Source organism: Bufo gargarizans, chromosome 3 (assembly GCF_014858855.1).
Source record: "Bufo gargarizans isolate SCDJY-AF-19 chromosome 3, ASM1485885v1, whole genome shotgun sequence".
Taxonomy (NCBI): Eukaryota; Metazoa; Chordata; class Amphibia; order Anura; family Bufonidae; genus Bufo; species Bufo gargarizans.
Window position 1 is genome coordinate 441,436,897 of NC_058082.1, and position 22,323 is coordinate 441,459,219.

The 22,323-nt window shown below is 43.0% G+C and overlaps 1 protein-coding gene across 1 annotated transcript in view; it reads right to left on the reverse strand.

Annotated features, from left to right (window-relative positions):
- Window positions 1-22,323, reverse strand: part of LOC122932196 (putative helicase MOV-10) — a 174,900-nt gene that overhangs the window by 48,737 nt on the left and 103,840 nt on the right. The window contains exons 9-13 of the mRNA XM_044286474.1: window positions 16,990-17,144; window positions 13,617-13,790; window positions 11,976-12,123; window positions 3,146-3,307; window positions 1,849-1,952 (exon numbers count right to left, since the gene is read on the reverse strand). Coding sequence (XP_044142409.1) covers window positions 1,849-1,952; window positions 3,146-3,307; window positions 11,976-12,123; window positions 13,617-13,790; window positions 16,990-17,144 — 743 coding nt within the window. The remainder of the gene's footprint in view (window positions 1-1,848; window positions 1,953-3,145; window positions 3,308-11,975; window positions 12,124-13,616; window positions 13,791-16,989; window positions 17,145-22,323) is intronic.

Sequence of the window (22,323 nt, forward strand, 5' to 3'; positions counted from 1 at the left end):
GGACCGCTATTTCTATCAATACTGCTCTGTAAGGTTCTTGCTCCTGATGACACGTGGGGCATTGTTCTGCCCGTGCAGAAACACGTATGAGATTAGTTAGTGTAAGCAGTTTGAATACTAATGAGTGGTGTGTGTACTGGATGGGTACATGATACTTAGTACCACCAGGTCCAACGCAGCCCCTGATGTAGCGTGGCCTCGTTCACATACCAGCATGGACTGCAGGCTGTACAACTGTGAGCGGCCGCAGTGGTAGTGTTTCATAAATGTGAATTGAGGCACATCTGATGGGTCAGACTTTCTAGCTAACCATCATTACTTACAGGTCCTTTTTTTCGGATGCTGGCCGTGTGAGTATTGTTTATTTATATACCTCTCAATACTATAGGCATCCTAATAGCCTGTTCATGCACAATGCTTTGGTAAAGGTGCCCTGATTTTTATCATAATAGTTCAGGAATCTGATTCTGCAAAAGGATATTTCCTTTTGAAGGCATTTGGAATCGTATTTCGCTTTTCAGGATCTTTCCATTCTTTAGCTATTAGCATTTTGATATTATTATGGATGGGAAAAACTCTTTCTTTCCCCCAATCCCTGAAACATTTGGTCTTGAATGGATTGAGACTCTTTTACGTCCTCAATCTTCATAGTGGCTCTTATGGTCTTTAATAATTTTTCCGTATCCTCTGGAAGACACAAAGGTTTCCCCGAACCGTCTTGTGAGGATTCAGAGTTTGCATTTGAAAATATTTCACCAACATCAGAGTCTGGTTCTCCCAGAAAATCCACCACCTGCGATTTATGTGAGGTTGATGGTTGGGGAGAGGACGGCTGTAACCTTGAATCTATTACCACTTTTACTTCATCCTTAATTAGATTTTTAATAGACTCTAGCAAGGAAGGGGATTCCTCTGTACTTTATCCGTACATCTGGGACAAAGCACCTTTTTAGTTTCTGACGTCAGTGTTTTCTTACAAATGGCACATTTTTTTCGCCCTTATTCTCCGCCAGAGGATTTTATGGTGCTGGCCTCTCTGCCCTATAATGCAATAATAGTAATCAGGGCTTTAAAATAGTAATGAGGTAATAAAGGTCCAGCACCAAACACCAGTGGGGGAAAAAAACCTTTTCTATGAAATAAGCAAATAAAGCTGTGCCTCCCTCCCCCCCAAATAGGAAGAGGTAATAGCTGCAGGCACAAGTTTAGAAGGAGGCTTACCGGGCTCTGGGCAGCAGTAGGATCTACAGGCTTGCGGGGCATGTCAAAGGAATCCAACATTATGCACGTGTCTCTGCACAGGAGACGCCGAACTGCTGTGCTCCATGCTTCCCGACACTCCCCCGTTCATATCCGCCAGGCCTCTGACGTCATGTACTGGTGTAAGTGATGAACAGAGGCCTGGCAATGGAATTCTCGGCCCAGAGAATCCCGGCCTGTACTGCGCATGCGCATGATCCCTCGCTCCTCGCCGTATATTGAGGCTGGGGAGCAGGTTCCCGGGGCTGCCTTCACTGAAGGACTTACGCCGAAGGAAGCAGAGCAGAGGCCAAAGACCTCCCAAGCTCACGTCCTCTGCACTGGCCCTCCCAATGGTGCAGAAAACAAACAGGCCCTGCAAACTTGAAAACGGAACTCCTGACCCCAGCAGGAGCGGCTTCTATAGGATCTCGAGGCCAGGAAACAAGACCTGAAGCAGGTAAAGTGAGGGGGCCCATTAAACTGGAGCTTCTATGTTGTTTCCTGTCCTGTGGAGGCAGGGACACCCTCTTGAGAGTGCCGTTGTGGAGGTGCTAGGGAAAATTGTGAAATATCAGTAGAGGAATTGTGTTTTAATGCATCCCTTACCTTCCGGCTGTAATAAGAGTTGTGATGATAACCTTGTATTCCATAAGCTTACTTTTGCAAGGATATTCATATTCCTGGGTTGTATCATTCCAGTTACAACAGGGCTATGGATGCAACAAGAGAAAATCTGTGTGTAGTAAATCATATACAGGATAAGAAACAATGTTATGCTGTATTTACAAGTCTAAGCATGTGCCCGAGCATGCTACATGAGAAAAGGCTAGGTTAAAAATCCTTTGGGTACACCTGTGTTAGGCATACAGAGTTACAGAACGGGTTCATAGGATTCTAAAGATGCTGGGTTCACAACTTGTGGCAATGTGTCATGCAGACAATTACTCTACAGCAGAACAGTATACGTTTTACCGCACATTGTCAAGGTTTTGTGATGTGGTTATTACACAATGGGGGAGATTTAATCTTCTGCGTGTAGGAGGTGGTGGAGCTGCAGTAGATGTCTGTCTTCATTTGTTTAAGAAATGCTGGCCCCAAACCTATGACTCAACAAGCCCCCTTTTCGGAAAAGTGGCAATGGTGGCATTCAAAAAGTCAAAACGAGGAAAATGCATGTGATTCTGCTGTGCAATTATTGTGTGGGACTACTGCAACGTGTCACCACGACCCAAATGTGCGCGAGGATGAAGACCGCCAGAACGCTCTTGCATAAAGATCATAGCACTCAAAACAATATCATAAGGCCATGTTCACATCTGCGTTAGGGAATTCCAGTACTCTGTTCTGGCAGAGGAGGACAATACTGGAATTGCCATGCATGCAGCATTTCGTTTTCAGAGGAAAGCAGTCACTTTTGCTGGAAAAAAAATAGACAGATTCTATTATATAGAATAAGGATCCAGTGGGCCCCGGTGTTTTCTGGCTACACCGGATACTGCAGTTTCAGGATTCTTCTGCTCTGCCCGAACAGAGTACCAGAATGCCCTAAGGAAATATGTTTAAACAGTGCCATGCTACATCATGTCATTTTTTTGTGCTACAGAAAAATTTGACTTTTAATAAAGACCACTAATCCAAGAGGCAATTTGGCTTTGTATAGATGTCAAGGGGAATACATTTTCTGCTTCTCTAAATACAGAAAGTAATGAAATTATAATCACACTTTTGGGGATACAGAGCACAATCAATCGGATTTTACTTCTAATTTCTCAGATGCCCTTTTGAAAATAAAGCATAAACCCAACTACAACCAATGGACAACTACTGCATTAGCATCAAACTCCAGACCTAGACTCCAATATATTTTATCAGAGACACTTCATTCAAAATATATGAAACATACCTTGATCATTTCTGGAACAAAACGGAAATCTCTGCTGCTGGCCATCATCCTGTAAATATCTTTCTTATCTATGTGTTTCATCAAGCGCTCACAGATCAGATCTGACGCGCTGTTCGATGGCGCACATGCTAGGACACGACACTCAGGGATATTCTTTAGTACCTGTAAAGTGGGATATTATAAGGTAAAGGTAACAAAAAATTCTGTTACATTTGTCAGCTGACCATCACACCTATATCAACCTATTGTACTTAAGATTTGTCCCCCTTTTGTGACTATAAAGGCCTCTAATATTTTGGAATGTTTTACATGAGATCTTGGATGGTGTCTTTAAATTATTGCATTTGTGAGGATTAGAAGGTATGGCCTCCCAATAGGCATTCCATTTCATCACAAATTAGTTAGGTGGGGTTGGTGCAAATTCATCAAACCAGGTCTTCATGGATCTTTCTTTGTGCACAGGCACACAGTTATGTTGGAACAGGAAAGGGCCTTCTACAAACGTATCACAAAGTTTAACAGGCTGTACTAAAAAAATTACAGGGTCTAATCCCAATCTTGAGTAACAGACATATAATGTTATAACTCAGCCACAGAATTTTTCAGTAGACTAGGATTGCTGTTTCAATTAGAGAAAGGTAGTGCTCAAAACAAACCAAGCATATAAATAGTTAATTAAAATAAAGTAGATATAATTGTGTTATACACAGTACTGCTGGAAATTTAATAAAGAGTTTCAAAACTTTAAGAAATGTGGAAAATCAAGTGTAAAAAATACAATCCATATATAAAAAAAACTAGAAAAAAAATAAACATGTAGGACAAAATATTAAACAAAAAAAGACATAAGTGATTGACAAAGTTGCAGTAAAAAAGGTACTCAAATAGCACAATACATGTGTATAGAGAATAACATGATTAAATAGGTCAACAGGAAAAAATATGCCCTAAGGACAGGAGTTAAACAATGTACTACAGTACAATATATCTGTAGTACTCAAATGCGTCATGGCCAAACTACAAGTATAACTGAGCCAAACTATCAGCATCACAGATTCCCATCATGGTGTGAGTGTAGGTCATGGAGTAATATGGATCTATTTTACAGCCGGCACAATGATGTGTGAATCTGGCCTCAGCCCCACCCCCAGAAAAAAAAAAAAACTGTAATAATATATAGTCATGTGAAAAAGTGAGGGCACCCCATGAAAAGGCACTGCCCATATATGTTGAGTATCACTGTAATCATACAGAACTGCCAAATAAAACCCATCATATCATAATGTGATATTATCATTTATACTGCACAGTCAACAGAAAAATCCTGACTTTGTTAATTTAAGCTCCAAAGTCATCAAAAATTTCATACTCCCCAAAATTTTATGAAGACTACACCAAACAAGCCCTCACATAGCATAGCCAACAGAAAAAAAAAAAAAAAAAAAATGGCGGTCAGAATTTGTAAATACAAAAACACTTTTAATGCAATGTACACCTTCGAAGGTAAATTTTGTTTATGATTGCATTTGACTAATTTTTGGGTAAAATAATATTTTCAATTGGCCTTTATTAAAAATATTGAACCTTTCTGTCACAAAGGGTTAACTGTTTTTCTAACTGTGTGACTGGTACTTTAATTTTCACTTTGTGCTGGTCATCTAATAAAATGTATCTCTAAACTACTGAGAGGTAATAAACACTTAGTATAGCTCAGTTCTTATCTTACTGATTATGTGACTCAGTGTAATGCCAGAGAGCAGAGATAAGGAGCCCATCAGATAGCCAAATGACAGCTAGCCACTGAGGAAGGGGCCAGGTATAGACCCCGAAATGCGTATGGTTAATAGGAGACCCGCACATCACCTGATGGACGTATACCCCTGCATCGTCCTCATCTTTAGATATATTTGCATGCAAGGTCAAATATAATAAAGACAAGCCTTACCTCCCATCCAACAAACAAGGAATGCTGCGATCTGACTCCGATCATTGATCATTGGTCGGTGACTTTTTACAAAGTGAAAGCGGGATAACGAAATTAAAGTCCACCCAGTCAAGCGACCACCTGTTCCAGCAGCTCCAGCTGACTACTCACAGTAAGATATTGCTGGTCTAGATACTGCAGCCACGTGGGATGCCACTGTAAGCGCAGGTCGACACAGCATATAACTTTTTCTATTATACGCTGGTGTCATAGTACATAGTTTTTTTTTTTTTTTATTACATTTTATTTATTGTGATACAAAAACTTAAATACATATTACATAATTAACATTATAAAATCCATAAGTCCGCCAATTCTAATCTGTGAACGTGGTTAACAATAATTTCATACGAATATACATAATAGTGTCGACATTTGAACCTTCACATTCTACATCTATGGAATAAATGCTGAAAAGCCGGACAGATAGCATTTTCCCCATCTCTTCCCACCAACCCGCCACCCCCCTCCCCCCCCACCCTGCAGGAAAAAAAAATGAAAAAAAAAGAAGGGGATCCTAATTAATTAGCCGTGTCCTAATCTTTCCATAGACTATTCCACTTTGAGTAGGATCCTCTTTGTTTGTACAGGATCCTCTCATAGCTTTTCACTTTCTCCACCAAACCCAGCCAGTTCTTACAATCTGGGGCAGAAGAGCAAAACCAGGATCTAGAAATCAGAAGCCTCGCCAAGAACATCACGTTGATCAACAAGTGACTTTTTATGGGTTGATGATTGACCTCAGATAAATCTCCCAGGACCCATATCCTAGGAGACAGAGGAACAACAATTTTAAGTTTACGCGTCAGATTTTTTTGGACCAGGCTCCAGTACCTCCTCACCATTGGGCAGTCCCAGAACAGATGTAGATGATCTGCCCAGGGATCGCCGCAGTGGGGGCAGTCAGAGGAGGTCCGGAGTCCTCTTCTGTATAGCCATATAGGTGTCGCATAAATTTTGTGCAGAATATTAAATTGAACAACAATGTGATTAGAATTGTGTGAAACCAATTTTAAGCTTTCCCCTATATTCTCCCAGTTTGGGGGACCCTCCTCTGAAAGAAGAGAAGACCAGGCTCTCTGTCCTGGAGAAAGAACATCCCGAAAAAAATTATCCATTAAGTGTCTATAACAGTAAGATAGTTTAATTCTCGTGGCAGTTTTCTTACAAATTAAATCCTGTAAAAATAAAGGAGTGTCTATAATAAAAAGGTGACTGTTCAAAGTGCTAAAGAGTGCTGACCTCAATTGAAAATATGCGAACCAGGCCACCTCACCTAATTTTGCCCTTAGTTCCATAAGGGGCAGAATTTGTCCACCGCTGACTACTTGATGTAAGTACTGCACATTTTTAGTCCTCCAGTACTGACTGCAACTTAAGTCGTTTAGATTAAGAAGTTTCGGATTGTGCCATAATGGGGTGCAGATAAGCGATGCCTTAACTGCGCACCAAGCCCTTATAACCGACCAGGTCTTTATAGCCATTCTGCAGAAAAGTGTGTACCCGCTCAGTATATTTAATAGGTAATTGGATTCCAGTACAGTGAAGAAATCAGAAAAACCTGCCTCCTTCACCACTTTACTGCAGAAAGGACTATTTTCCCAGTCACTAAAAAGGCAGAGTTGGGAGGCAACAAAATAACCCCTAAAATATGGGAGATTAAGACCTCCCCACCTATAGGGCATGGAAAAATAAAGTGCCTTCAGTCTTACACGCTTCCTCCCCCATAGTAAGTCATTAAGCATCCGCTCTATCAATCTGAAATGCTTGTCTGTAATCCATATAGGCGAGTTGCGCAGGACATAAAGAACCTGGGGCAGCACTACCATTTTTATTAATGAAATTCTATCCCCTCTTGCTTGCAGAATTTTCTGCCATATCTTAATTTTTGCTCTAAACTTCATCAGCAAGGGGAACAGGTTAAGCTGTAGATATTCCTGAGGTTTGGCGGAAATTATTATCCCCAGGTACTTTATTGAATCAGAGATCGTTATCTGATTATTTAATTCGCCTCGCAGCTCGTCTATCGGGAGAAGTACTGTCTTCTCCCAATTGATCTCAAGTCCGGATATGTCGGAAAAGTGACCGACCAGATCCATTATGCGAGGGAGGGTGGTATTTGTTTGATGAATAAAAACCAGAATGTCACGGTCATGCTTCCCCATTATGCCAAAACCGGCCACCTCCGGATCATGTCGTATCATGGCCGCTAAGGGTTCGATATAAATATTAAATAAAAGGGGAGAAAGGGGACAGCCTTGGCGGGTGCCTCTTCCCAGAATAAAGCTCTCTGTCATCAAATCATTGATCCTAATCCTGGCGACTGGGGAGTTATAGAGTAGCCGGACCATTGCCATAAATTTTGGGCCAAAGCCCATTTTTTTCATTACCTCCCAAAGAAAAATCCACTCCACCCTGTCGAAGGCTTTAGTAGCATCCAACGACAGGATGGAGCGGGCGCCGCGCCCCAGGGATTGAATATTCATAAATAGCCTATGCAAATTGTGATGGGTGCCCCTGTTTGGCATAAAGCCGTTTTGATCCGGATGAATAATCGTAGGGATAACGCGCGAGAGCCTCCTAGCAAGGACTTTTGATAGTAACTTAGCGTCTGTATTTAACAGGGAGATTGGTCTATAGGAGCTCAATTCGGCCGGATCTTTATCCTTTTTTAGAATTAGAACAATAAGGGCCTCCATCATAGAGTGTGGTAATCTCCCTCCCTGTGCTGCTTGGGAGAAAACCTCCAGCAGCTGGGGGAGGATCACCTCACTATGCTTGCGATAGACCTCATATGGAAGGCCGTCTGTTCCTGGCGATGAGTTCCCCGAGACGGACCCAAGGGCCTCCTGCAACTCAGCAAGAGAGAGCTCCTCCTCCAGATATTCTTTTTGAGTTTCATTTAACGTAGAAAGTGGAATTTTCTCGAGGAACCGCATCACCAGTTCAGACGACAGTCCAGGGGAAGATCTATATATCTGAGCAAAATATTGTAGAAAAATATTCCCAATTCCCTCTGGATCTGTTATAGTTTCGCCCTCTACATTACGAATTGAGATGATAGATTGTTTTTTCTTATCTTGTTGCGAAATTATTCTAGCTAGAAGCTTGCCCGGACGTCCAGACTCGATGAAATAATTGAGCCCCTTGAAGAATACCCTATGATTTGCTTTCTCTGTTACATATTTCTCCAAGGAGCAACTAGCCTTCTGCATCTCTTGCCTATTATGCTCAGCGGGATGGCTAGCGTATCGCTCAGCTGTGAGTGCAGCGATCTTACCCAGTTCCTCCTCTTTCTTTCTAAATGTTCTCTTTACTGCGGCAATCTCACTTATAAAGACCCCCCTTAAATATGCTTTCAAGGCATCCCATGCTATGTTGATATTAGCAGAGGGAAGGTTAACCTCCCAAAAAGAGGATATCAGTAGTTTAATCGTCTGCAGATTGTCCAGAATAGTGAGCCAATATGGATTTAGCTTAAATCCTAGCCCCCTAGTATCCTTATTCTTCCCGCTGCGAACCTCAACCAGTAGGGGTGAATGGTCCGAAACTGTTCTTACTCCGTATCGCATCTTGCAGATATTACTCAGATTGCTCTCATTAGTAAATGCTAGATCGATCCTAGACATTGCTCTGCCCCCCCTACTGACACAGGAGTATACTCTCTTTCCTCCACCAAGATGTTCCCATATATCCACCACTCCCACCTCAGAGCAGAATTGAGGCAGCGGGGAGTTACAAGGATACCTCCCCTTTTCCACATCAAGTGAAAATCTGTCTTTATTAGGATCAATGACCGCATTAAAATCCCCTATCAGGATTAAGCGGCATTCTGGTCTCTTTTCAGAAAAGAGCATTAACTGAAGCAGTGGGTACATTGAAAATGGCGGAGGTATATAGAAAAAGGCTAGGATATAACTATCACCATTAAGCTTGCCATGCAAGAAAATAAATCTGCCCTGGGCATCTATATGAGATTTTATAAGGGTGAAATCTTTGGAGTTATGAATAAGAACCGAAATACCCCTGGAAGAGCCACTAAAGGTAGAATGATACGATTGGGACTGCCATCCCGTTGTCAGGCGGGACAAGGTTTCCCTAGTTAGGTGAGTTTCTACTATACAGATAATTGCTGGAAGATATCTTTTTAATGCGTCCATAATCATAGTACAGTCATAGTACATAGTTGAGTGCAACTATAATATTACGGTCAGCATTATTCACACCTATTCCTTGATACAATATATATTGGAGAAGATACAACAGTGATTGCTATGTGACATTCATTAGCCACTATTGTAGAAATAATCCAGCCTCTATGTCCTAGGATCTGACAACCAACATTGGACACTATACTATTGCTCTATAAATTGAGCCAGTGATTCAGCACAATCGCACTTTATTTAGCTCGTTGTTGGTACATGTAATTTTACTCAGCATCGCTATTCATGAACATTCATTTTTTATTCTATTGGTCTTATATATCATCTATGTCTATACACAGTTGCAGAAAAAAGTATGTAAACCCTTTGGAATGATATGGATTTATGCACAAATTGGTCATAAAATGTGATCTGATATTTATCTAAGTCACAACAATAGCCAATCACAGTCTGCTTGAGCTAATAACACACAAAGAATTAAATGTTACCATATTTTTATTAAACACACCATGTAAACATTCACAGTGCAGGTGGAAAAAGTATGTGAAACCCTAGACTAATGACATCTCCAAGAGCTAATTGGAGTGAGTTGTCAGCCAACTGGAGTCCAATCAAAGAGGTGAGATTGGAGGTGTTGGTTACAGCTGCCGTATAAAAAACACACACCAGTTCTGGGTTTGCTTTTTAGAATAAGCATTGCCTGATGTGAATGATGCCGCACACAAAAGACCTACAATTAAGAATTGTTGACTTGTGTAAAGCTGGAAAGGGTTATAAAAGTATCTCCAAAAGCCTTGCTGTTCACCAGTCCACGGTAAGACAAATTGTCTATAAATGGAGAAAGTTCAGCACTGCTGCTACTCTCCCTAGGAGTGGCCGTCCTGTAAAGATGACTGCAAGAACACAGCGCAGACTGTTTAATGAGGTGAAGAAGAATCCTAGAGTGTCAGCTAAAGACTTACAAAAGTCTCTGGCATATGCTAACATCCCTGTTAGCGAATCTACGATATGTAAAACACTAAACAAAAATGGATTTCATGGGAGGATACCACAGAGGAAGCCACTGCTGTCCAAAAAAACCATTGCTGCACATTTACAGTTTGCACAAGAGCATATGGATGTTCCACAGCAGTACTGGCAAAATATTCTGTGGACAGATGAAACCAAAGTTGAGTTGTTTGGAAGAAACGCACAACACTATGTGTGGAGAAAAAGAGGCACAGCACACCAACATCAAAACCTCATCCCAACTGTGAAGTATGGTGGTAGGGGCATCATGGTTTGGGGCTGCTTTGCTATCATCGAAGGAAAAGTGAATTCTCAAGTTTATCAAGACATTTTGCAGGAGAACTTAAGGCCATCTGTCCACCAGCTGAAGCTCAACAGAAGATGGGTGTTGCAACAGGACAGCGACCCAAAGCATAGAAGTAAATCAACAACAGAATGGCAACAACAGAAGAAAATACGAATGTTGGAGTGTCCCAGTCAGAGACCTGACCTGACCGCAACCTGATTGAGATGCTGTTGCATGACCTCAAGAAAGCGATTCACACCAGACATCCCAAGAATATTGCTGAACTGAAACAGTTCTGTAAAGAGGAATGGTCAAGAATTACTCCTGAACGTTGTGCACATCTGATCTGCAACTACAGGAAATGTTTGGTTGAAGTTATTGCTGCCAAAGGAGGTTCAACCAGTTATTAAATCCAAGGGTTCACATACTTTTTCCACCTGCACTGTGAATGTTTACATGGTGTGTTCAATAAAAACATGGTAACATTTAATTCTTTGTGTGTTATTAGTTTAAACAGACTGTGATTGTCTATTGTTGTGACTTAGATGAAGATCAGATCACATTTTAGGACCAATTTGTGCAGAAATCCATATCATTCCAAAGGGTTTACATACTTTTTCTTGCAACTGTATATTTTTTAACAATAAATTACTTAGGTATTTGAATCACACAGGTGTTTGTTCTGCTATATTGTCCTACAGATGATGAGTGCTCAGCCTTAACTTATATTATATTTCACTACTACTTTTTGACCGGGTGAGTCAAACAGGGCTTTGCAGCACCCACTCCATAGTTACTGACAGGGTGAGCCACCATTTTTCATCACTTTTTCAAATGACAGAAAAGACAGAAAATCCACAGGCTGCTACTACTAGAGCATCTCAGCTCTGTACACAAAATGGTTTCCATATTTTTAATAAAGTCCAATTGAAAAAATGATTTTTTTAGTACAATTCAATAATTTCAAAAAAATGCTCTCAAGAGGTGTATAGAGCCTTTAAGTCTATTGATTGTGCAAAAGTAATATTTTTGTATAGTAATTTTGGTATTACTGTGCACAGGAAGGAAGAGGTTTTCACACAGTTTGTGGAAATGTGATCAGTGGCAGGCTTCCACAAGCCATTTGCCCACTGATTCTTCATAGTGCAATCCTAAACAATCTGTTTTACGGACACCAAATAATTTTAGCAATTTGCACGCCTGCAACAAGTAATATAATGTTTAACTGGTCCTGCCTGTTACAGAAAATCATTTAGATAATAAAAAAATAGAGCTTTGGACGTTCAGACTGCCAGCCAGCCTCGTCTTCTCTCCAAACTCTAGACGATCACTCCTCATGCCGAGCTGTAATGTGCAGTTAGAAACAAAATGCTCTAAAAGCCCTCTTACCTGTTTGATGGCCTCCACCAAAGTTACAGTTTTTCCAGTGCCTGGTGGACCAAATATGAGATAGGGAGCTGGTCTGGAGAATCCACTCACAATCTGCTTTACTGCCATGTACTGTTCTTGGTTATTCTCAAGATTTTGGTCATACAGTCTAGTAAAGGATAAGTAAAGCTTACATCAACAGAATGATGGCATGTTATACAGGCACCTCAACATGTGACATTTTTCTGTGTACACAATAAGTGTAATATGTGCCAAGTGCCTACCACTGTCACTCAGTGTGCCCAACGTCATGCATTTCTTTATCGCACCAGCACAGTACATATATAGAGCAATTAATGGACTTCCCTAGTCCAGTATACTGGGAGAGCTGCTTGCTAGCAGCTTTCCACTTAGGACCAATGATGAGCTGCCCCCGCCCCCATTCCCCCGCAATGACCTCTATAAGACTTAAATGGGTTTTGTCACTTCATCCAGTGGGATTTATCATGTAGAGAAAGTTAATACAAGGCACTTACTAATGTATTATTATTGTCCATATCGCTTCCTTTGCTGGCTAGATTAACTTTTCCATCACATTATACACTGTTTATTTCCATGGTTATGACCACCCTGCAATCCATCAGTGGTGGTGCAGTGTCCAGAAACACACTGCTTAATGTTGTGATTGTGTTTCATGTAAACTGTACTTGTAAATGTGTTCTCATAAAGTTGCATAGGGAGGGGGAGGTTCTAACAAGCCTCCCAGGGTTAACTCCGTCCTACACTCTCACAGCAAAGTGCAGGAAGAAGAAGGTCAGTGTTTGGTGATGTCTGAGGACAAGCTGAAACTCAGCAGCCATTTTGCAGAGATATAAAAACTCCATAGTTAGTTCCATGCACCAGCCCATAAAAGGGAAAAAAAATTCCAGTATCTCCAGGCAACCCAGAGAGGGAATGAGGATATTGACAAAGTAAGGTAACTATCATTTATTAGACTCCAGACTCCTTTGCATTGTGGAGAGATTCAAAGCTACAAGCTACCCACCATAGTTAAAGACAAAAGGGCCATTTGTCTGAGTATAGTATAATGGTGCTGACGTCACGAATCAGGGGCCCAGCCGCAAAAGCACCTTACACCAATTACCATCAAGAGCACCTCAACTAACATCTGGATGATGTTCCCTGCAACAGAGAGTGCCCCGGAGGATTTCGTGCTGTTTTCCCATCCACTGCACTGCTGGCCCCAAGGGACAACTAAACTGTGAGTACTACTATCCTCGGCACTTTATCACTAGTACGCTCACGCGCGCATTCTCCATAGGGAGCCCCGGCATGTTGCAGTGGTAGTGCTTGCACACTGTAGAAAACAAATGCCGGCCTCTCTGGGTTTTTTCTATAGTGTGCAAGCACAGCCATGCTGATGGATTGCAGCATGACAGTAACCATGGTAATGAGAGGCGTTTACTGTGACGGAAAAATGAATCCAGCCAGTGAAGGAGGCAATATGCATGATAACAATACATTAGTAAGAGCCTTGTATTAACTATGTCTACATAATAAATGTTATTTGCTGAAGTGACAGAACCACTTTAATAGAATATAGGTTGTTCTGATGGGAAAACCAACATCTAAACCGAGCCAAGAAATGCAGACAAGGATTACCTCAGGTTGTCTGTATTCACAATACATTGCTGGCGTGCTCCAGTTGGGAACAGATATTCTTGCAGGTTTCTCTTTTTGGCCAAGTCAACTGCCCGATGTTGAACCTTCAGCGGCATGCGGTTAAAAGTAAATGTGACATCAAACAGCATTCCTGAAATAAATTTCTGCAAAAGACTGGAAAAAAAATGATATAATATATACATATATACAGACTCATTAGTAATATTCCATAAATGAGTAATCTACATGGGTTTATTGCTTTTCTCATACTGATGACCTATCTGACTCCAAGACACTTTATAGGCATTTTGTAATGTCTATGATGTTTATGTAAATTGTGGGGGTTTTTTTTGCTCTTCTAGGATGCTAGAATATGAGATCTTTTAGCTTACATTGTAGGTCAATAGCACTACATTGTAAGCCTGGTTTTCTGCATAAGAGTGAAGAAACGATTCCCTGATTGCCACATAGAAGAGCCAATCCTGGCTCAGAAGCGCAGACCTTTAAGGTTTTCACCATTTAGATGCTGCGGTCACATTTGACCACAGCATCTAAAGGGTTAAAGGGGTTTTCCTCTGGATAGGTCATAAGTACCTGACTGGTGGGGGGGGGGGGGGGTCTGACAAGCGGGACCCTTCCCGATAAGCTGTTTGAGAAGGTACCGGCGCTTCTGTGAGCGCCGCTGCCTTCTCCGTGCTTACCAAGCACAGTGCCGTACATTGTATAGCACTCAGCCCCATTCACTTCTATGGGGCTGAGCTGGGTCTAGGCCATGTGACTGATGAATGTGTGGTCACTGGCCTAGGAAAAACAGAGAAGACTGCAACGCTATTGCGAGCACCGCTGCCTTGGCGGGGATCCCGGATGTAGGACCACCACCGATCAGATACTGATGACCTATCCAGAGGACAGATCATCAGTATTAAAATCATGGAAAACCTTTTTAAATGTCTGAAACCAGCAACTATGTCGATTGCAGACATTAGACCAAGCTTCTGCTGTTTGAAACAGCAGAGATCTGGTGGCTATGGTGCCCGCTGTGCTCGTATAAGGGCGCCATATTTAAATCCCTCCTTCCACCATACACGGAAGTTGCTGGGACTCTAGGGTTTAAAGGGAGTCAGTCAGTTTTGACCTTGCAGAAGAATGTAAGGGTCATTGAGAGCAGGAAAAAATATACCTTATGCAGAACTTTTAACAGGGTTAGAGTGAATAGGATGTTTAGATTTGCCTGGTTCTGCTCCTGCAAGTTCACAGGAGGCGGAGCTTCACTGAAGTGCTCTAGCTCCTCCCCTCTGAATGACAGCTGTAGTGGTTTCCCAGTTAGCTACTACAGACGCAAGAAGTGTTGTCTTGATTTTTCTTACACAATCTACAGACTAGAGTCCTTCTGCCGGCAGCTTCGGAATTCTTAATTTATCTGGCTGCTACAGCTGTCAGAGAGGAGGCTGTCAAGCAGCTCAATGCAGAAAGCAAAGACGACTTTAGTGAATCTGCCTCCAATGTACTTACAAAAGGAAAACCTTAGCAGTATAAAAGATCAGTCACTACTACCAATGATAAAAGCGCCACAAAAATATGTTTGTCCTGCTCTCACCAGCCTCTACCTACTGCTGCCAGCCGTTTTGCATAGTCAGAACTGCTGACACTTTGTTTAATAGAGCCAAAGATATTTCGTATGGCATATAACATATTTGACAACGGATAAGTGTCCACCTCATCCAGATGTCCCATATCGTTACATATTTGCTACACTGAATGGTTTCTAGTCTTTAAAGGGCAGATTTGTACCTAAGAAACTGGCTGACCTGTTACATGTTTTTTTAGCATATGTTACTGCTGCTGCAGCCTTATGCATAAAGCAATCTATAGTTTCTTCACATACCACTGTTTTCCTTGAGCTTTATCTACTTACGGCTGTTTTGAATCCTACAATATGATGATCTTTTCAAGATGGCTCCTCTGCCAGAGGCCAAAACTGCCTTCTCCAACTTCCCATACACACTTACTTTAGCCTGCAGCTTCCTGCCAGCCAATCAGATTGGATTACTGAGAGACACGCCTCCACACTCTGAAGCAGGCATGCAGTGTGGAGGACCGCCCCTCTGTCTTCTGTTTACACTAAAGTGAAGACAGACAAGCCCTAGCAACGGTCTTTTAAGGGACTGGTGGAAAGGGACAGGGGGCATTAATGAAAGCTGTTATTATAAGGCAATTACAGATGTTTTGGTAGTCAATGACACACTAACTCAGGTATACATGCCTATCTCTAATAAACTAGCAAATACAAATATATGACAGTTACACTTTGAAAAGGACCTTTCACCACGCCTGACATGCCTGTTTAATAGCTTCATGCATTCCCTATGTAATAACAATTCAGGGACATCTATTCTTATGGCTTTATGTTGTGCCATGCCTTTATTATTTCTACTAGAAGTTACAAATTAATTGCTAGCAGTCTGCAGTAAGGGTACAGAGGGGTGGTAACCAGTTGGGGGTATGGACAGCAATACAGCTAAATGCAGGAGGGAAATTTCTTCTGTCAGGCAGGCGCATAAGTACCAGATTGATATGTACCAGACCGGTGGCCGTTAGGAGGGCATCGCCCCACCAGGAAATTTCCCTGTAGGATCTATGACTATTCCACCACTGGTGCTTGGTGGCATCTGTGTTGGTCCCATGTGCCTGGTCTGCTGTGAAAAATGATGTTTTAATATATGCAAATGAGCCTGTAGGAGCAATGAGGCATGGCCTTTACACCTAGAGGCTCTGCTCTTTGCAACTACCACGCCCTCTTCACTTTGACAGGTCCAGGTGCGATAACGTTTTCACTGCCTGGCCCTGTCAAAGTTCTCTAGGTGTAATGGCAATGCCCATGTTGCTCCTAGAAGCTCATTTGCATATATTAAAACTTCATTTTTCTCAGCAATGTGGGCATATATGAACATAGGACCAACACAGATGCCTTCAGCTGCCAACTCATATGCAACAGTCAGCCAGTTTCATAGGTACAAATCTGCTGACAGATGCCCTTTACCAAAAATATCCTATAAGAAGAACCAATAAACACATACCATAACTGATTTATTATTTCTTATCATAGGAGCTATGCATCAATCATAACATTAAATGAGGATGTAACTTCACCGGTTGCACGAATTGTATCTTGACAATAACCCAATCTTATCTGCATCCACATATGCATGTTTAAAGCGGTGCTACACAGACTTTTACTAGGCCAGTATAAAAGGTTAAATTCTGGTTCTCTTTAGAAAAGGTATTGCTTCTGTCCCAGTGAAGGCCTTCCATACAATTTCCCCATAAAAAAGAAGTGGTCTGTGTTGCCTTCATATAACATCTGAACACTTACTTTTGAGAAAATCCAAGTTTGACTCTCTCCAGCTCGACACCATGCACATAACCCTTGTAGCTGACTTTAGATGGGGATTCAGGTTCATTTGACAGAGTGACAAAAAGGTGATCTCCCTTTAATACTGAAGGGCGGTTTTCAGCTACCCCCGGCACCTATGGCAATAATGAAAAAAATATATACAGTATATAAAGCCTCATTCAGATAGCTGAAGTGTGTACATTAGTGTCCATATTATTAGAGATGAGCGAATTTTATATTTTGAATTTTGTTTGCGGTTCGTTTTGTGGTATTTAGTGAATTGCATTATGGATTCTGTTACCACGGACCATAACTCAATTCCATGACTAAATGCATAAAAGAATGCCTTTAGAGGCATTTAGTTATGCAGTCTGTGGCCTGCATAACGGATCCGTACCATTTACGTTATGCAGGAGAGGACTCCAGCACCACAGCTATATAGGATGTTGGAAGTTTAGGCAATTAAATCCACGGCCAGGCTGGGAATTGAGGCCATACATAGTACGGACATTTAAATATGGCCACATTGCACCTTTCTGAATAAGGTTTAAAATAGTGAGAGCTGTTAAATCGACTAAACATCAGATGTGTTGTATGTTTAAAGTAAAAGTAAACCTAGAGAAGCAAGTAAAAGCTAACCCATCATCATGAAATTCAGCACAATCCGCACGGGGGTGATGATTGGAATATATTTTGGATAGTCTGTGTGGGGTGAGGTACCACCTATAAGAGAATTTCCAGGCATTGTCCTGGTGGTCGCTACATCTAAATGACTTCGAGGTAGAGTACAATCAAAGGCAAATGTCATCAGTCTTTAGTAGATATCTTCATTCTTTAGTAGATATAGAATGTAAAATTATCTTAACTAGTGTTGATCGAGCACCAAAGTGCTCGGGTGCTCTGGCCGAACACATCGGGATGCGCGGGTGCTCTACAGAGCACCCGAGTATAAGTGGAGTCAATGGAAGAACCCGAGCATTAAACCAGGCACCCCCTGCTCTGAAGAGGGGAGGGAGCCTGGTTCATAGGAAAAGGTCAGAAATTGATGGAAACACCACCGAAATAGTTCGGGAACAGCATGGGGAGGATGTCGGAATGCATCTTGAACTCCCAGGTCGCTGCTGGGAACGATCTTGTCCGTGTAGTACACCACTTTTACAGACTGACAATAATACGCACAAAACCAACGATAAAATCGATTTAAGAGGAAAAATTCCTGTATATTTACTTCTATATAAAGTGTAAGTGCTGCCAAAAATTACAAGGAAGAGGCATTCCAATACACACTTTGTTACACATAAAGGAGGGCATCATACACAGCTTTCAAAAACTATGATTGATGGCCTGCTGGTGACCCTCAAAAACATTTGGAGCATGGGCCTGCTGATCTGACCATCTAAAACATTATGGGCAAGGGCCTGCTGCCGCTTTGGTGACTCTAGATAACCTGGGGCCGATCGCACGTCCCTGTGATGGTGACGATCCATTTGGATGTCTTCCCTATGAACTTTCGATGTTATTTTCTGCGCCTACCATAGTGATCACGGGTAATAGGGAATCAGGGTTTGATTCCGGGGAGGGAGCCTGAGAAACGGCTACAGCTACCACATCCAAGCAAGGCAGCATGCGCGCAAATTACCTATTAGGTATAATTAGGTGAGGGCCTGCAGGTGAGCTGACCCTCTAAAAGATTGTAGTTGGGGGCCTGTTGGTGAGCTGACCCTCAAAAGATTGTAGGTGAGGGCCTGCAGGTGAGTTGACATGATTTTTGATTTTGTATTTAGCAGTGGAAAAAAAAAACAGCCGGTGAGTTGACCCTGTAAAACATTAGATGCGAGGGCATGTATGCAAGGGCATTAAATGCGACGAATAAGCATGTTGATATGATGGAAGAGGAGGAGGAGGAAGAGAAAAGGAAGATTCAACCATATACCCTTTTTTGTGTTGGATGTGGTGCATGGGAATACAATGTATTCAGTACATTCTAAACAACACATTTAAAGAGCCTTTATGTTCAACCGCTTTCCTCTGGTGGAGCCGAGAAGTCAGGGGCAAGAGTCAACCTGTCATCATTTTCAGTTACCAGGCAGATACGCTTATCTGTTATAATGCCACCAGCAGCACTAAATACCTGCTGAGACAAAACGCTGGCAGCAGGGCAGGCCAGCACTTCCAAGGCGCCAGTTCGTTCCACGTGTCCAGCTTGGACACCCAGTAGTTGTAAGGCACTGAGGACGCTGACATGGTCTGCTATGTTCTCCTTCACCATCTTCCAAAATGTTTCCCTCCTAGTGACACTAGGCCGCGCATCATGGTGAGGGTGCTGGTGGGGTGTCATGAAACTGTCCCAGGCTTTGAAGAGTGTTGCCCTGCTGTGTGTTCCCTTTGTCTCCCCTCCTCGGTTGGCCAAGGAACTACGGACTCTGCCGCTCTGCCGCAAGCGTTGTCAGATGGAAATTTTTGGAGCAATTTTTCAACAAGAACCTTCTGGTATTGCACCATTTTGCTTGTCCTCTCCACCAGAGGAATGAGAGATGAGATGTTCTCTTTGTAGCGGGGATCGAGAAGGGTTAACAACCAGTAATCTGTGTTGTCTAAAATGCGTATAACGCACGGGTCGCGGGAAAGGCATCCTAACATAAAGTCAGCCATGTGTGCCAGAGTACAAACAGCCAAGATTTCGCTGTCATCATCAGGAGGATCACTCTCAATCTCCTCATCCTCCTCTTCTGCCCACCCACGAAGAACAGATGGAATTAAAATTCCAAGGGTATTACCCTCTGTAGCGGAGGCAACCGTCTCCTGCTCCTCCTCCTCTTATTCGTCCAATTCGCACTGAGAAGACAAACTGAGAGTGGTCTGGCTATCAGCCTGTGTAATGTCTTCCCCCATTTCCACCTCTTTCACACGCAAAGCGTTGTCCTTAATTGTGAGCAGCGAGCGTTTGAGTAGACACAGAAGTGGCATGGTTGCACTGATAATAGCGTTATCGCCGCTCACCATCTGTGTTGATTCCTCAAAGTTTCTTAAAACCTCACAGAGGTCAGACATCCATGCCCACTCCTCGGTTGTGAAAAGCGGAAGCTGACTGGAAAGGCGACGACCATGTTGCAGCTGGTATTCCACTACTGCCCTCTGCTGCTCACATAGCTTGGCCAACATGTGGAACGTCAAGTTCCAGCATGTGCTTACGTCGCACAACAGCCGATGAGCTGGCAATTTCAAGCGCTGCTGCAGCGTTGACACATGGGCTGAAGCTGTCGATGACTTGCGGAAATGTGCACACTCGCGGCGCACCTTCACCAGTAGCTCAGGCAAATTGGGATAGGTTTTGAGAAACCGCTGAACCACTAAGTTGAAGACGTGGGCTAGGCATGGGATGTGTGTGAGCTTGCCGAGCTCCAAAGCCGCCAGCAAGTTACGGCCATTATCAGACACAACCATGCCTGGTTGTAGGTTGAGTGGCGAGAGTCACAGCTCAGTCTGGTCTCTTATCCCTTGCCACAGCTCTGCGGCGGTGTGCTGTTTGTCACCTAAGCATATCAGCTTCAGCACGGCCTGTTGACGCTTCCTCACTGCAGTGCTACACTACATCCAACTACCGACTGATGGCTGACTGGTGCTGCATGCGGATAATTTGGAGGTGGAAGTGGAGGAGGAGAAGTGGGGGATGGAGCCACTAACGCAGGTAGCTGGCGGAAACCCTGATCGACGTAGGGCCCGCAATACTTGGAGTTGGTAGCACCTGTGCCATCCAAGGGTACAACTCGCTCCTGGCCTACACAACATTCACCCAGTGTGCCGTCAGGGAATTGTAGCGTCCCTGTCCGAATGCACTTGCCAATGTCCATGTGTCCGTGGTTAAGTGAACCTTCCCAGTAACTGCGTTGGTCAGGGCACGTGTGATGTTACGTGACACATGTTGGTGTAAGGCAGGCACACCTTAAAAAATAGTGGCGGCTGGGGACTGAGTAACGTGGGATGGCCGCCGACATTAGGCTGCGGAAGGCCTCAGTGTCCACAAGCCTAAATGGCAACATTTCCAGTGCCAGTAATTAGAAAAGCTGCGCATTTAGTGCTATTGGCTGTGGGTGGGTGGCTGGGTATTTGCGCTTGGGTTCAAAAGCCTGGGGTAAAGACATTTGGACGCTTTGCTGGGACACGGAAGTGGATGTGGTTGCTGATGGTGCTTGCAAAGGTCCAAGTGCAGGGCGGGAGACATCCAGGCCTGCACCTTTGACAGGGGATTGGCCAGCACGTAACATAGAGGAAGAGGAGGGAGTGGTGTGTAGAGATGGCCTTGCGGTTCGCCCGGCGGTCGATTCACGGCAAACTTTGCTCGTTCGCGGTTCCCCGAACAGGTCGACAGATGGAGATGTCCGCCAGCACCATTTTTTTTTTTATTGTGCAGAACTTTGACCCATGACACATCCATCAGGTGGGACAGGACAGCCAATTGAGACGTTTTAGCACATGGACACTCCCCCCTACCCTCTACATAAACCTGATCTGGCTGCCATTTTACATTCAAGTACTGGTATAGGTGTGCTATCGATAGGTGATACATACTGAGGAGTGTGATATACTTATAATATACTTTCTAACATAGAATGTATATTATAGTGCATTTGTATTGTGCAGCAGTTGTGTGCGGTTCTGCTGCGATACTGCAGCTATACAGAGGGACAAACGCTATTGGAACAACTAAATGCAACTGATGTGATATACCAGTTGCCCCCCCCAAAAGACTGATTGAGACAGGGGTGTGATATACCTATAAAATACTTTCTATATAGTGCATTTGTATTGTGCATCAGTTGTGTGCGGTTCTGCTGCGATATCGCAGCTATACAGAGGGACAAACGCTATTGGAACAACTAATTGCAACTGGTGTGATATACCAGTTGCCCCCCCAAAAAAGTGATTAAGGGGTTTGATATACCTGCTTCCAGCAAATAATCATTAAGGTGTTCTATATACCTGCTTCCACAAATACTGCTCTTCTATAGGGACTTTGTCACAGGGTCATTTTAAAAATGACAGGCAGAGGAAGAGGCAGGCAATTCTGCAGGGGTGGTAGGGGTCGGGCAGGTGCATCTAAGTGGGAAGTTGGAGAAGGTGCATGCGATTACGTCAAAGGACACACCAGAGTTGGTTGAGTGGCTCACTTAGCCTTCTGCTTCTGCACCCTCCTCATCCTCTGTATCAGCACCCTCCTCATTCTCTGCTGTGTGCCCCCCCAAAGACACCACCACCACTATAGCCCCTCCACTCAAGTCAGAAGAATTATTTTCCCATTCATTCCCAGACCTT